This window comes from Rhincodon typus, chromosome 28 (assembly GCF_021869965.1).
Source record: "Rhincodon typus isolate 14 chromosome 28, sRhiTyp1.1, whole genome shotgun sequence".
NCBI lineage: Eukaryota > Metazoa > Chordata > Chondrichthyes > Orectolobiformes > Rhincodontidae > Rhincodon > Rhincodon typus.
In genome coordinates this window covers 20933775-20949953 of record NC_063359.1, presented here as the reverse complement: position 1 = coordinate 20949953, position 16179 = coordinate 20933775, and the positions used below count along the sequence as shown (strand labels likewise).

General features: G+C 38.7%; 1 protein-coding gene across 1 annotated transcript in view; it reads right to left on the bottom strand.

The window, feature by feature from the left end:
• The window catches only part of rc3h2 (ring finger and CCCH-type domains 2), a 66937-nt gene extending 51878 nt beyond the window's left edge, over positions 1–15059 (bottom strand). The window contains exons 1-7 of the mRNA XM_048613367.1: positions 14978–15059; positions 13042–13275; positions 11834–12009; positions 5687–5887; positions 4505–4637; positions 3631–3749; positions 852–964 (exon numbers count right to left, since the gene is read on the bottom strand). Of these exons, the coding sequence (XP_048469324.1) occupies positions 852–964; positions 3631–3749; positions 4505–4637; positions 5687–5887; positions 11834–12009; positions 13042–13275; positions 14978–15059 (1058 nt within the window). The remainder of the gene's footprint in view (positions 1–851; positions 965–3630; positions 3750–4504; positions 4638–5686; positions 5888–11833; positions 12010–13041; positions 13276–14977) is intronic.
• Between the last annotated feature and the right edge of the window lie 1120 nt (positions 15060–16179).

The window sequence follows — 16179 nt, the reverse complement described above, 5'->3', positions numbered from 1 at the left end:
CACCTTGTTGTCTCGGATTCTCCAGCATCTGCAGTTCCTACTATCTCAGAATAGGCAAAGCTCTCAATTTGAATGTGCACATTGCATTCACAACAAAATGTGAACTCTAAAATAATTTAGAAAACAAATTAATAAAAGAAGGTGGAAAGTGCTGGAAATGCTCAGGAAGGGAACATATACACGGGGCAAAACGAGTTTCATACCTGTAACCTTTCAGTTTCAAAGGAACTGAACTAGCATAAAATTGCATGATATTATTCTGAAATAAAGGCCAAAAAGAGGTCAATATTGATAAAGCCATCTCTGAATGATGCAATATGCAAAATTAACTAGTTAAATTTTAGAATTGTATTTTTGCAACAAATCTCAAAATAAGTGCATGGACTGCTACTTTTGTTTTATTAATATTTTTGATAAGCTTTAAAAAATTTGCTCAAAATCGTGTGACAAAATAGACTTCATTTGTGTCACAGTTTATATTTTGTTCAGAATGACAGCATCAATAAAGTTTCTAATTTCCCTCAGAGTTGACAAAACAGCAGCTAGTGCAGGAAGTGCATTTACCCACGTTAGTATAGAAGAGACAGTGTGCTGTACTTTTTAGGTGGAGGAATTGCATCTTTGACTGGTAATAAATTTATCCTGCCATTTTAGAATTACATTTGAAAGCACTTGATACAGTTATGCCCAAAAGTGTTACATTTCACAGCACCAACATTCTTCACAAATGAGGACATCTTCATCACTGACTTTGTAGAATGGAGTCATGGTGACAGAAAATAGACTTGTTTTCCATAATGATTGGTAAAAAGGTATAAATCAAAAAGAAACAATTTAAAGAATGCATATACTTTTCCAACTCTTCTTGGGAGTGGGCAAAGGTACAGTTAGCTCCACGAGGACAACCTCCTTGTTGTCGAAGATCTCGGCACATGCTGGTCTTATACTTGCTGTTTGGCTGTGGCTGAAAGTAACAATGAATATCACGAATATGACTAAGCACATTTGATTTTTGCTACACCTTCAAAAATTACAAAGAACCATCATCAATGGCAATGAATTACTTCTAGCTCCGTAGTGATCAATTTGTATTATAAATAATCAGTCAATATATAACTTCAGCAGTGCTGAAAAAGAAGACATTTTCTTGAAGCTATTAGTCTTGGATTTATCAGAACAATTCACAAGACATATTAAAGTAAAGTAAAGGGAAATAAACGTTTATACTACCCTGGAGAATGTACCGAATGCCAGGGAAAACGCGTGAGGTAATAAAGCTTAACAGTTAATTGCCAAGCTTTGTTTAAACTTTAAACCAGGCAGTTTGATTCTGATGGTTTCTTAAGGGATGCTTTGGCCAAACCAGAGAAAGGCTGTCATCTATCTCGAAATGGTGCAGTGTGTCTACATGCTTATGTTTGCAAAGACTAGGGCCCTGTGTATTAATATCTACAGTACAGTACACACAAGCATGCCACACTGTGACCCTGACTGACAATCCCAAACTGGTTGTCAGCATAATTCTTTGCATGTTCAGGATTACTTATCAAGTGTTGTCCAATTCCAGAATCACATCCAATGTTGAATTTAGCATTGAGATTTTTACAATGATCAAACTCAGAAGTTACTGGAGATAGAAGTTGCAACAGATCTGGCAGCAGCTGTGGAGAGAAAACAGAGTTGACGTTTTGAGTCCATTGACACTTCTTCAGAACTGTTCTGAAGCATAGTCAAAGAACTTAAAAAGTATTTATTCTGTCCACAGATGCTGTTAGACCTGTTAAGTTTCTTCTGCAACTTCTGTTTTCATTTGTTTTAGATCTCCGGTTCTTTGCTTTATTTGAGAGTTTTACAAATGGGAGCTTTTTGCATAGAGTCAGAATATGGCTTGAAGCAAACAAGCAAAGGGAATATCCTATTTGATACGATCAACCAATCTTTGGAATGCGCAGCTTGCATACCTAGCAACACAGTGGCTTTGAAATTCACATACCAAGTTACTCATTTGTGACAGACAGAACATCTTTCAGTTTGATTCGGTTTGACAGCAATGTAGCAGTGGGAAACAGCTAGCATCACCCGTTGCACAAAGGTTTGAGATATCTTACTTTTGAGGGTAATCTGCAAACTGGGTACTTTTCAGGACAAAAGTGATGACGTTAGGTGCAATCAAGACTTTGCGCATCATACAGCAAGAAATCTGATCAGGGCAGACATTATCCCACAGAATGGTTTTGATGTGCCCTATTTCAGCATCAGGCTTTTATGGTGAACAAATGGTTTGTGCCATATTTATGGCGTTTCTGTCAAGCCCATGTTGCAGCACGTGGAATTACAGGAATCCCAAAGCATTTTACAAGGTTTGCATCATGCAGTAGTAGAGAACCCTCAGTTAATTTTTCAACTAAGATGTCAAGGAATGGGAGCTCATTTGACTGCTCTATTTCAAAGGTCAATTTGACTGCAAGACGGAGCCTGTTAGGACATCAGGAATTTTGTACATACAGGGGCAGATTCAAATATAGCAAATGTATCATCTGCACATCGGAAAGATACATGGAGGAGGAGGGTGGCTATCATTCCACTGAAGACACATTTCTTGTGGTGACCAACAAAGATGTCTGCTAGAGCTGGGCGCAGCAGGGGTCCCATAGTGATACCATGTCTGGCACAGATATTGTTGTTAGAACAGAACTCAATTGAGCAAGTTTGAGTTCGTCAGGTCAACAAATACTGATTCATAAATGGAGGAGGGTGGGGGGGGGGGGGTCTGAATCACTATGATATAGTGCTGCAGCATAAATGTCTATGGCTTCCTTGAGTGGTGCAACAATGTCAAATGAACATTTGGACACTGAACTGTTATCAATCGGCAAGTCCTGTACGGACCACACAAGTGTGAAGGGATCTTTCACAGTCTACGAAAAACCTGCTTAAAACTGATTGTGGCAATTTGCACAACCATATGGCCAGTTCATTTGCTAAATAGCCCAGTGTTCAACGAATTACACTGGCAACTAATTTAGAATTGTCAGTTGAGCTTACATGTAGCACATTTTTACATACTGGAATATATTACAAAACAAGCCCTGTTCTTTGCTGTAGAAAGAACATATACCCAAACTGCAACTGTTTAAACTCAATTGTCAAAGCCACAGACATTCTCTTGTTCATTTCTCAGGGCAATGCCTTGGCTAATCACAGTCAACTTGTCTGGTTTAAAATTTAAACAAAGTTTGGCAGTTAACTGCTGTCAAAAAACGGTGCATTCTAGAGTTGAATAGAGGTAACACCTTTCCTACAGTCCACTTGCCAAGTCAGCACTGTCCCCAAAATATCATTTTCCCTTTATTTGATAGTTTTTGTGTGAATTTTCTAATGAGTGCAAGATAAAAAGCTTCCAGAAAACATCTTCTTCAGCAATAATCAAATTACTTTAAAATGTTTGCTGTGAAATAATTCAATGCAAAACAGTTCTGTTCATGTCTTAAAACTTACTTTGAATAGTTAATTTTAATTATAACTAGATCCGGTTCCACTTACATTATTTCAACAGATTAAAAAAATTACAACTGCAAAGATGGACACTTAAAATTTAAAAAAAAAAAAATCACAAAACAGAAGTATTACTTGTGGTGCTTCATGGCCTTTTTTACTGAAGTTCTGGATGAAATCCACAAGTCCATGGACCACAGTCCTTACAGCTACCATTGCATTCTCTAGTTGCTCCCATGTTGGAGGTGCTGCATCTTAAAGACAAAGACACAAAACACATTTTCCTGCAATATGTAAAACAACACAGTATAATCTATTAAGGATTCATTAGTTATGCTAAAATCATGTCAACTATTGCTTTTAAACTCTTTGACCATTTATAAGTTCATAAACATATTTTTTAGCATTTTTGTGGCACCTCATCCGAACAGTATTATTCTGGACGGTGACCATTTTGATTAGTCATTGCAGAATTATCATCAATTCTGACCTAATCTTGGTGCACATCCAACCAGTAGTAACTATTCGAATAATGATCAGGAGTCTAAACCCATCCTCGGCAAATGTCAATCTTAGAATCTTTATTGCTGCTCTGGCAGAAATCAGCTAACACAAAGGACCAAGAATCAATTATAGCATGTTGTGGGCTGATTGGACTACAGCCATATTGTGTCATGCTCCTTAGAACTGAGCCAGCTATTCAATTTCCATTGAAACGACCATGTTCTAATGTGATAATGTTAGTAAAGATAAAATACAAAGGGCCAACCCACTAAAATAGTAAGGTGTAGTTTAAGAAATCAGAACCAAGCAATCTAAACTACTTTATGTGTGGCTTAACCAACAAATAAGCAGTAGTGCAATAGCTGCAATATCACTGGTAATAGTTTATTTCTTCCAGGAAAGTAACCACTTCCAAAATATCCGGATAAAATCAAGGGATGAACATAGAATACTCTTTGAAATTCAATGGTCTTCTGGTTTAGAAATGTTACAAATTCATATATACCTGGGTTAGGATCAATATTAGCCAGAAGTTCAAGATGGGATCGGAGTCGGTTCAGATTAGCTGGATCCGTTGTCCGTTGCAGGACAATAGTCAATTCCTGGACACTCTTTGCAAAAGATTCTGGGGATTGGAGCTTCATAAGAAACAGAGGTAAAGAACGGCTTAAAGCAAACAATTAAAATATGACTTTGTAACTTTTAAGCAAAATAATCAATTACACAATCAGTTTTGTAGCAAAGATTTATCAGAAACTGTACTGCAAGTTTAACCATTACTATCAAACTTGGTAAAAAACAAAAACTGACATGAGATTTCAAATATGCCAAAAGGTTAAAGCTCGAAGAGAGTCTACAGCTGCACATCAAAACTGTAAAGTGACAGGCTACATTAATTTTAAATTGGTTAGTTTCAATTCAAGTTAGCCAGAATTACAACATATACCATATTTGCAGTATAGTGATTGCATGTAATGCATACATCTACAGCTATGTGAATACTAATTGTTTTGGAGCAACATTTCTGCCTCTACTGAAATATCATGCAAGTGTTGATTAAGGTAGAATATATTTTCCCCATTTTCAGCCATTATTGCAATTATATATTTAGATCCTTGACAATATGTAAGCGACTTGTTCTAAGCATTTTCTGAGAAACGAGTTATCACTAAATTTCAACAGTAACACTGAATCCCTATTCCTTGCTCATGCTCAACCATTAAGAAACCAACCTTATGCATAATGTAAAGCTAAACTATGCAGTCAATACCTATCAATGGATGTAAAGGCCACTGGAAAGACACTGTGGCTAGAATATAACGCAGCTGGGGGGCATTTACTTATGCCACATTTGGTGTGCAGTTATTATATGAGCAAGATAATCAGGCTTGAAGACAAAACTTTCCAGCAATTAATAAGTAGCAGTTAATAAGTCTAACATACAAAAATTTAAATACTCCATAAATTGCATCATACTATTTTGTAATGAAATAATAATGCAAGATTTAAGGTAGGAATTGAACAAATCTGCCTTTAATTAACATTCTTTTCACAAACTAAAATTTTGTCACGTCTTAAAATGGCTAAACAATGTTTTGTAAATGTGTTCTGAGCTGAAGTCACACTTCAACTTTAACACTCCACTGGAAAAAAAAGGTATCATTTACATGTTTTCTACAACACATACTTTATCAATGATGGACTGCATATGTGATTTATGTGCCAAATCTCCATACAAGAGAGAAGACCATTGCTCAGGGGAAATTCGAAGCCCAGCCTCCATGGCAATATGAACAATCTGTGCATCATGCTCCCTGCGCAAAGCTTCGTAAGTACGAAACTCTTCTTTCAGTTGCATCAGAGAAGAGTCTTCATCCCTTTTAGTAACCTACAGAGAAACAGCCACAGTAAGAAACAAAACCATAGAAAAATTTAATAGCACAGGGGAAAAAGAAATATCAGTATTTGAGGCTAGTTATTGTTTTTTCATCAGTCAGTGCTGAGTTAACTCTGTTTGCAGTCAATCTAAATCAAAGCATTTTGGGAAAATATACTACCCTCAGAAGAGATGCATTGTTGAAAGGGCTGGACCATTTAAAATGGTTAAGTCAAACTGACTAGATTAGACAAGTATTTATTTAAATACAGAAACAGGAGTGTGGATGTTGCAATGAAATGTCTAATATTTATGGAAGATGTATTTAGTGACGAGAGACAGAGACAGTCCAGAACAAAAACAAAAACTTAAGGTAGTAAAACACATAGCTGCAGAGGTGATGAATATGCAAGCTATGATTTTCCAAAATTCCTTAGATTTGAGTCCCAGCATATCGGACGCTGGTTTCCTATGAGAAAGCCAGGAATTACAGGCCAGTATACCCAACAGTCATTGGAAAAATGCTAGTATCTATTTGTTAATAAATTTTAATATGCTTAAAGTATAGAATGATTCGAACAAGTCAACATGATTTTATAAGGAGCAAGTCCTGCTTGAAAAATTGTGTGGGAATTTTGAGAGGATCTAATTAGTAGAGGAACAAAAAGGGAATCAGTATATGCAGTAAGCTAGATTTCCAAATGGTGTTGAATAAGTGGCCATGCAAAAGGTTAATAGGTAAAATAAGGGCATATGGAATTAGGAATATTAGATTAGCATTCATACAGGATTGGTTCACAAAAAGCAGAGCGTGGTCGCAAGCAGGAAGTTGGTAGGCTGTGGCTAGTGGAAGGTCACAACGACCAATATTGTGCCCTCAGCTACTTATGTATTTTATTGATTCAGATGAAGACACAGAGTCATGTACCCAAGTTTGCTGATGATAGAAAACTAAGTGGAAAGGCAGGCTGTGGGAAGGACACAGAGACCACAAATATATAGAGATAGGTTAAGCAAGTGTGTGCAACAATGTGGTGGATGGAGCAAATCAGAGGAGTGTCAAGCTATTCTTTTTTATTGCAAGAACAGAAAAGCAGAATATATTTGAAAAGGTGATGAAACTCAAAACGTTGATGTTCTGATAAGACTTGGATGTGCTCATTCAAGGAACTTGGAAAGTTAGCATACAATTAGAAAGGGATGTTGGCCTTTATCGCAGAAGTAGATGGATTTTTGATATCTCAATGAGACAATGGATATGAGGAGCAGATAAGAAAGTACAGTTGAAGCCCAAGACCAGCAATCATCATCTTGAATGGCAAAGACTCAATAGATACTGTGGTTTACTTCTGTTCCAACTTCTTGGATAAAGCAAAGCCATTAAGGGGCAAGGGTAGCAAGCATTTCTTCATAGAGTAGTAAACTTACACCTCCAGAAATGCTGTCGAAAACAATTAAATTAAGGATTTTAAAACAACAATTGGTAAAATGTTTTTTTAGAGGGCACGGATATTAAATAGTGACAGGACTAAATTGGGATGAAGATACAGATCAGACACGATTCAACTGAAGGCCGCTTAAATGGCTGAATCACTTACTGTCATAAGTTTGAGAAGATTTGTAGCTCGGGTTGTGGATGAGGTTGTAGACACGTTCGCCGAGCCAGTGAGTTTGGCTGCAAACGTTTTGTCACCCTGCTAGGTAATATAGTCAGTGCACCTCCAGTAAAGCGTTGGTGTTCTGTCCCGCTTGTTATTTATATGCCTTGGTTTGCTGGGTGGTTGGTATTACTTCTGGTTCCGTTTCTCAGTGGTTTGTACGCAGGGTCTAATTCAATGTGTTTGTTGATGGAACTACGGTTGGAATACCGGGCCTCCAGGAATTCCCTGGCATGTCTTGGTTTGGCTTGTGCAATTACGGATATGTTGTCCCAGTTGAATTCGTGTCCCTTGCTGTCCGTGTGTAGTGAGACAAGTGAGAATTGGTTGTGTCTCCTGATGGCTAGTTGGTGTTCATTTTTCCGTATTGTCAATTTTCTTCTGGTCTGGGCTATGTAGTTTTTCTCACAGTCCTGGCATGGTATTTTGTATATTAACCCAGTTTTGCAGGTTTTGGGTATGGGATCCTTCATGTTCGTCACTAGTTGTCAAAGGGTGGTTGTTGGTTTATGGGCTACTCTGATACCTAGGGGTCTGAGTAGTCTTGTGGTCATCTCTGAAATATCCTTGATGTATGGTAGGGTGATTAATAAGTCTGGTTGTGTTGTGTCTTCCTGTTGTGGTCTGTCTCAGAGGTAACGTGGATTGGGCTTTTCAGGTATTCATTCCTTTTGAAGACTCTATACAAGTATTCCTGTTCTGCTTTGTGTAGTTTCAGGTTGCTGCAATGTTTTGTGGCTTGTTTAAATATCGTCCTGATGCAGCTCTGTTTGTGGGCATTGGGGCGGTTGCAAGTGTAATTGCGTATCTGGTCCGTATGTGTGGTCTTTCTATGTATGCTAGTCTGGAGTTTCTTGTTTTTGCGTTCTACCATTATGTCCAGGAAGGGTAGTTGGTTGTAGTTCTCGTCTTCTTTCATGAATTTTATCCCGATAAGGATGTTGTTTATGCACGGAGGACAGCTGAACAGAACGGCCGCAGAATGATAAGGGTTATGATCAATGGATGCCCACAACCGCCTCCACAAATACAAGCCATCAGCATACAACAACAAAAGACCAGAACAAAAAGAATAGCCCTTCAAGAAAAGCTGTCCAAAATCACCCACATCAACGACACGGACACACAGATTCACGAGTTAAAAACATCTCGGACCGACAACTTACAGACACTGAGAAGACCATCCTCGTACACGGACTCAATTATAACTAGAGAGACACCAAAAAGACTGACTTCCTGGCTGCACTGGAATCAACACTAAAGAACAAATGGACTCACAAAAGTACAACAGACCATCAGACAGATGATAGTCCCAACACTGAACAAAAAAGGAAACTGGAACACATTCAACACAGAAGAGAGGAAAGCCCTGGAAAAACTCAAGAAAGACAGGAATATTGTAATCTTACCAGTGGACAAAGAACGCATGACAGCAATGCTCAGTAGAACCCAACACAAAGAGAAAACGAATGCGCTACTAGTGGATACCGACACCTACCAACAGGTAGCGACAGACCTGACACGATAGTTAGGAACTGGATTACAATGACCCTGAAGAAATTACTCAACTCAGGAGACATCAGCAAGACAGACTACCAAATAGAAGCCAGCGGGATCCAACACATCCCGATTCTACGGATTCCTCGGGTACACAAACTGGGGGGGGCATCCACAGACCCATTGCCTCACTGCCAGGCACACCAACACAGACTTGCCAAAGAACTACAAACAGAAATTGAAATACATAGTGAACAACACTACTGACTCCATCCACTCATCCCAAGAATTCCTCAACATTGTCAAGGAAACCAGGATAGAAGATGATGATATCCTTTGATGTAACAGCACTATTTACATTCATCAACAATGGCCTAGCCAACGAGACAATGGCCACACTACTGGACGAATCAAGTAGGCAGGCAACCGAGGGCACCAACAACATCAATAAGGACACCACCTTGAAACTACTGGATTTGTGCCTCACAACCCACTTCACCTTCAACGGCAGCATATAAAAACAAATCAATGGAACACCAAGAGGAACCCCAATGTCAGGGCTGATTGCAGATGCAGTAATACAAAGATTAGAACAGACAGCACTCCCCACTACAACCCAAACTTTGGGTCCGATGTATAGATGATACCTTCGTGATTACGAAACGCACAAAACTAGAAGAAACCCACTGGCACATACACAACATCCTTACCGGGATAAAATTCACTAAAGTAGCAGAGAACAACATCCGACTACCCTTCCTTGACATAATGATAGATCGCGAAAACAACAGGGAACTGCAGACTAGCGTATATATAGAAAGACCACACGTACGGACCAGATACTCAATTACACTAGCAACCACCTCAACGCCCATAAATGAGCAGCAACCTGGAGCTATGCATAGCAGAACAGGAGTCTTCAAAAGGAATAGATAACTGAAAAGCACAATCTGCTGTTACCTCTGAGACAGACCACAAAAGGAAGACACAACATGACCAGACACACTAAGGACATTTCAGAGATGACCACAAGGCTACTCAGACCCTTAGGTACCAGAGTAGCCTGCAAACTAACAACGACCTTACAATAGCTACTGATGGATGTAAGGGATCCCATACCCAAAACCAGCAAAACTGGGTAATATACAAAATATCATCTAAGAACTGTGAGAAACACTACAGAGGCCCAACCAGAAGAAAATTGACAATTCGGATACATGAACACCTACTAGTCACCAAGAGACATGTCCAATTCTCACTTGTCTCACTACACATGGACAATGAGGGACACGGATTCGACTGGGACAACACATCCATAATCGCACAAACCAAAGAGAGACATGCCAGGGAATTCCTGGAGGCCTGGTATTCCACTGGAGCTCCATCAACACACACATAGGGTCTAATTCAATGTACAAACCACGGAGAAACAGAACCGGAAGTAATACCAACCACCCCAGCAAACCAAGGCATGTAAATAACAAGCGGGACAGAACACAGACGCTTCATCGGAGGTGCACCGATGATGTTACCTAGCAAGGTGATGAAACATTTGCAACCAAACCTACTGGCTCGGCGAGCATTTCTACAACCTCACTTACTGTCACATTCCGATATTTTCTTCCAAAATTTGCATTAATAAGCACCAACAAATGGTTTATCTGGAATTGTATAATTGACTTAGGTAACATTACACTGTATTCTATTTAAATAATGACCCTTATTAAAAATTGTAAGTTTTCAAAATCATCCATTATGATTTCTGCTTTGCTGGCTAGGTTGAAGACCAACTTGAGACCACAAAAGTTAAGCTGTATATACAGCATTGCATTTGCAAAAGTGCCATTTTTAAAATAGTCAATTTTTCATCTGTCTGCACCAGGGATAGAAGCAGCCCTTTATTTAATAGCAAAACAAAAAATAAACTTAAAAAATAGCTGACATTGTTATCATGAGGTAGAAGAGAACACACAATATTCATATGATAAGGTAACACCAATAAACAGTGTGATTTTCTTTAACTTATGTTCTTTCATCAAATTCACCACTTCTAATGCTAATCTGATATGTTTATATTAATCATTAAAGTGTGCTCCAAGGCTCACATATATTATTAATGTAATAGAAGGCTGGACTTCCTTTCAGTAAATTCATAAGTTGATGTCCCATGAGATGAGGAGAAAGAAGGTACTTTTGTTTTAAACCAGGAGGGTCAGGAGATTAAAAACTAGAAAGGGAATATCACAATGTGCAGATTTTCCCAGCATCTTCTCATGATCAAACTCAATTGTAGCACTAAAAAAAGTACAAGACCTGGTTTCCAATGCCCCTTTTCTGCAATGTGAGGGGTTGATTTGCTGAGTTAGCTGGATGGTTGGTTTGTGATGCAGAGTGATACCAACAGCATGGGTTCAATTCCTGCTCTAGCTGAGGTTACTCTGAAGGATTCTCTTTCCCAACCTCTCCTCTCGCCTGATGCACAGTGACCCTCAGGTTAAACCACCATCAGTCACATCTCTCTCATGGGAGAGCAGTCCCATGGTCTGGTAAGACAGTGGCGAAGAAAGAAAGAACTCCTTCCTGCAATGTCACAACATAAAGGGGGTGAGGAAAATTAAGAACAAAATTTAAGAAAAAGCAAGAGAGGTTGGACAATGATGATGCTTGGGAAATTAGTCAGGGGCAGGAAATATCCAGCTCACTATTGCAATTATAGTTAAATACTTGAAATAAAATACATAAAATTTAGATCTTAGGAAAAATAAAGAGAAAAGAAAATTGGGTAAATAGAAAAAGGTTGTACCTTAAAGCATGAAGCACGGTACAAGAGTTGTACCACATGACCAATACTAGTTTTAGATGCCTGAGGAAATCGTGGTTCAAGCCTCTGAACAACAAAAAGAACCAACACTTTCCGAGAGAGTGCTGACCCATCTTCCAATGCAAGTAAAACCAATTTAAGAGCTTCTTCCTGCATGGCTGACAAAAAAAAAGGGAAACACAAGCATCATAATTCGGATACACAAAAATGCTAAAAAAAAAAACTCATTTGTTATGATGTCAAGTTATATGGAACATTTGTGGGGAAGATGGAGTTGAGGTAAAGCTCAACCTTGATCTAACAATGACAAGCCAGGTTCAAACAGCAACTCAATGCTCAAATGTAGTTATTTAAGCTATACAATGGAATCAGCTCTATATCTGGAAGGAACAAAGAACCAAAATGTCAAATGTTTCAAATCCATCCAGTCATACAGAAATGCTACACTTCAAATATAAAATTACCTTCAACATGGTCAAGTATATACTGTTAGGCAACTTACAATACCTACCCTAAAAACACACTAGCCCATTATTCACTATCAAAACAACAGGGAGGCTAATGGCTCTCACTGTTTCATGTGTGCAAATATTACAGAAACTTAAAGCAAAAAGATGATAAGAGTCATCAGATGCAGGAAATCAAAAATTTGTGCCCAAACGTGCTGTACCATTCTGTGCTCTATATGTTTAAATGATAATGAGCTTTCATTAACATTGTGAGAATTTTATCACTTTCTCTGACTTATCATGGGATACGTTGAAAATGTTGCACTAGCGTGAACTAATCTCACTACACAAAGTTAGAGCTGGTCTGAAGTTACATTGGAAATCTGGAGCACATTTAAATGAACTTAAGTTAGCTGTCAGAGATTCGTTTACAATATTCTCATCACAAATTAATTACTCTGTTACCAACAGGTAATTATTATAAACACAGGTCCTCATTACTTCAGCTTTTAATTGTTGCTCCATATTCAAAAAGCGAAATTTAAAACAAAAGTGTCAAACTATATTTTTGTGCTCAGGTCTCGAATGGAATTTGAACCCAAAGCCTCCCAATATAGGGGAAGAATGCTACTATTTGAGCTACAGCTGACAATGATATACATGTAGCTTCAGTCACTAGATACCAGAAACTTTTTAGGAGGAATAACAATTCTAAAAGATGAATTTTACTTCACCACTTACCTGGTCCCAAAAATTGACAACCTCTGGCTCTCACTGCTGCCCACAAATTGGCCGATAACTGCTGGGGATTCTGATGCTGCAGAATGAGCTCAGTAACTGTCCTTTCTCCAAGTGATCTTGCTGCCCGCATTGCTCGAACACGACCTTCCTCCTCTACTAATTGACAGTTAACCAAGGTAACCAGTTTTCGTTGCATTGGTCGACTCAGTGCACTCTGATTTAAACTTGCAACACCTGAACAATAAGTTAAATTATCAAATAAGTTAAAAAAAACTGTTGAAGCACATGGGGTCATGGATGATATTTGGATACTGCACTTTCATGAATTTAACATATATTTTAAAAATAAAAATGCCTGCCAAACTTCAATATTTAGAGGGAACTTATAATATGAAATCTTCAGCAATTCAATAAGTATCAGCTTTGATGTGAAAAGGGGGCAATTAGTTACCACTGTGGAAAAGATGCCAATGTGACAATGGATTTTGCTCTCATTGGCAAAGGACTTTGTCATGAGAATTTCAGCTCTGGCACAGTGCAGTGGTAATGCAACTACATGCATTGTTTTTCAGCAGGCATTCCTCGAGTGGACCAGCAATTATGTCATCAGACCAGTCTAGCAGGGTCTAGGCCCGAAACATCAGCCTTCCTGCTCCTCTGATGCTGCTTGACCTGCTGTGTTCATCCAGCTCTACACCTTGTTATCTCAGATTCTCCAGCACCTGCAGTTCCTACTATCTCTGAAGCAGCAAATCAAGTAATTTTTCACAGTGCCTATAAGAAGAAACTAGAAGCACTTTTAACTTTTTTTTTATAAAAGAAAACAGCAAATCGAGGATTAGAACAGACATGTGGTGAAGGTAAAGGATGATATTTCCAAGGAAAAAAAACTGGTAACAAAATTATTTACAAGATGGGAGGCACGTGGCTCAGTGGTTAGCACTGCTGCCTCACAGCGTCGGGGACCCAGGTTCGATTCCAGCCTTGGGTGACTGTCTGTGTGAAGTTTGCACATTCTCCCAGTGTCTGCTTGGGTTTCCTCCGGGTTCTTCCCACAATCCAAAGACGCGCAGGCTAGGTGGATTGGCCATGTTAAATTGCCCATAGTGCCCAGGGATGTTTAGGTTGAGCGAGTTAGACTTGGGAAATCAGGTGTAGGAAAATATGTCTGGGTGGGATGCTCTTCAGAGGGGCAGTGTGAACTTGTTGGGCCGAATGGCCTGTTTCCACACTGTGAGGAACCCAAAAATTAAAGGTTTTTTACAAAAAATATGCAGACTTCCCCAATTTACCTGTCTTTTAGATCTAGGTTGACAGAAAAAGCACAGGCCACATTTCTGTACTTAAAGAGATTTACTAATTATTACAAACAAATAAATTCTAACTACAAATAAACAATTATGAATGGTTAACAAAGCTCTCAGTTATTAATTTTAATTCCCCTCAAACTTCTCCTCTACACACACATACAGAGAGGCAAGCAGATGAAAAGAGAACATAGGTGCAATAGGTCAAGGGAAAGACTTGGATTCCTGTCCACCAGGTTTGCCAAGATGATCCTGTTGTTGATCAGACCACTGTTTCACGATATTCCTTCTCCAGATACTTTCACATGTTTGCAGGAGGCACAGAGTGACTGGTTCACACTTATAAACATCTTTGACTTACTAAAAGTTTAAGCAACTGATGAGGGGAATTAAACTGACTATCTTCAGGCTGGAGATGCTTTTTACTACAAAGCAGAAACACACTTTCCTTCTGAAGGCCTGATTGATTCTGAAATAGTTAATATGTGGCAGAGAAATTAGCACCACCCATTGCTGATGTCAAATGGACAGCTTCTTTGAGATGGTCGTGGAGAGATGCAGAAATGCTCATGTAACTGTGCATAGTTTACGGAAATGCAATAAATTTTTTATTGCTTACTTTAATTAACTCTCAAAATCTCTAGTATCACAGAAGTAATTCAGCTCATTCGCACACCAGGTCTCCAGATGAGCATCATGACTTAGTGCCATTCTCCTGCCTTTTCCCTGTAACCCTGCACATTGTTTTCATTAAATTAATCATCTAATGCGCTCTTGAATACCTTGATTGAGTCTGCCTCTAGCACACTTCCAAACAATGCATTCCACTCCTTAATTACATGCCGAATGAAAAATCAGCTTATTTTGTAAATTACTTTAAATTTGTGCCTTTTTACTGTTTATGTCCTCTCTTACTCCCTACTAGCTAGGCCAAAGTAATGGACTGCCTCATCCATATCAAACCACACATTCTGGCAGCAGTGGTTATAATAAAGGGCAAAGATGGGCTCTTAGGTCATGGCAAGTTGTGGCACAATACACCATGGTCAAACCAATATATAAAATTGATTTTTAAGCTGCAAAATTGCCTTTTCCAGCAGATTGCATTTTCTGGCCTCTGCCTCTCCTCCACCAATTGGTTAAATCACCACCCTCTATCAAGCTCAAAAGATTTTCTTGGCCCAACAAAGGATACATTTTGCTAACCAGGCCTCACTTCCTTCTTCCAATTATCCCTCTATTTTTATTCTACTCATTTACTCACTTCCACTTACAAACTCTATTAAATGGCCTGGTCTAATTATTCTGAGTCTTTACCTGACTAAGTATAATATTGCCCTTAGTCCTGTCTCTATGTGAGATAACATGGACAAGTAGCTGGTAATTCAATAAATATACAAGAATAAAGAAGCAACTGGAAAATTGTAGACTGACTTACAAGTCTGTTCTGGCTGATTAGGAAGAAACTGATCAAGTAATCAAAACATCCCAAATTATTTTAACTGCTTTATATGATTGCACAAAACAAGAAAAAAAAGTCTTTCTTCCTCTTTAAACTTGGCTGTTACCAAATTTGGGATATATGCTGTAATTACATTATGTGTTCATATAGATGAATCAAACTAGTACATTTCTAGCCATTTAAAAAAGGTTACAAAACAAACAGAAACAAAAAATGAGATAACAAGGTGTAGAGCTGGATGAACACAGCAGGCCAAGCAGCATCATCGGAGCAGGAAGGCTGACCCTTCAAGGGTCTAGGCCTGAAATGTCAGCCTTCCTGTTCCTTTAATGCTGCTTGGCCTGCTGTGTTCATCCAGCTCTACACCTT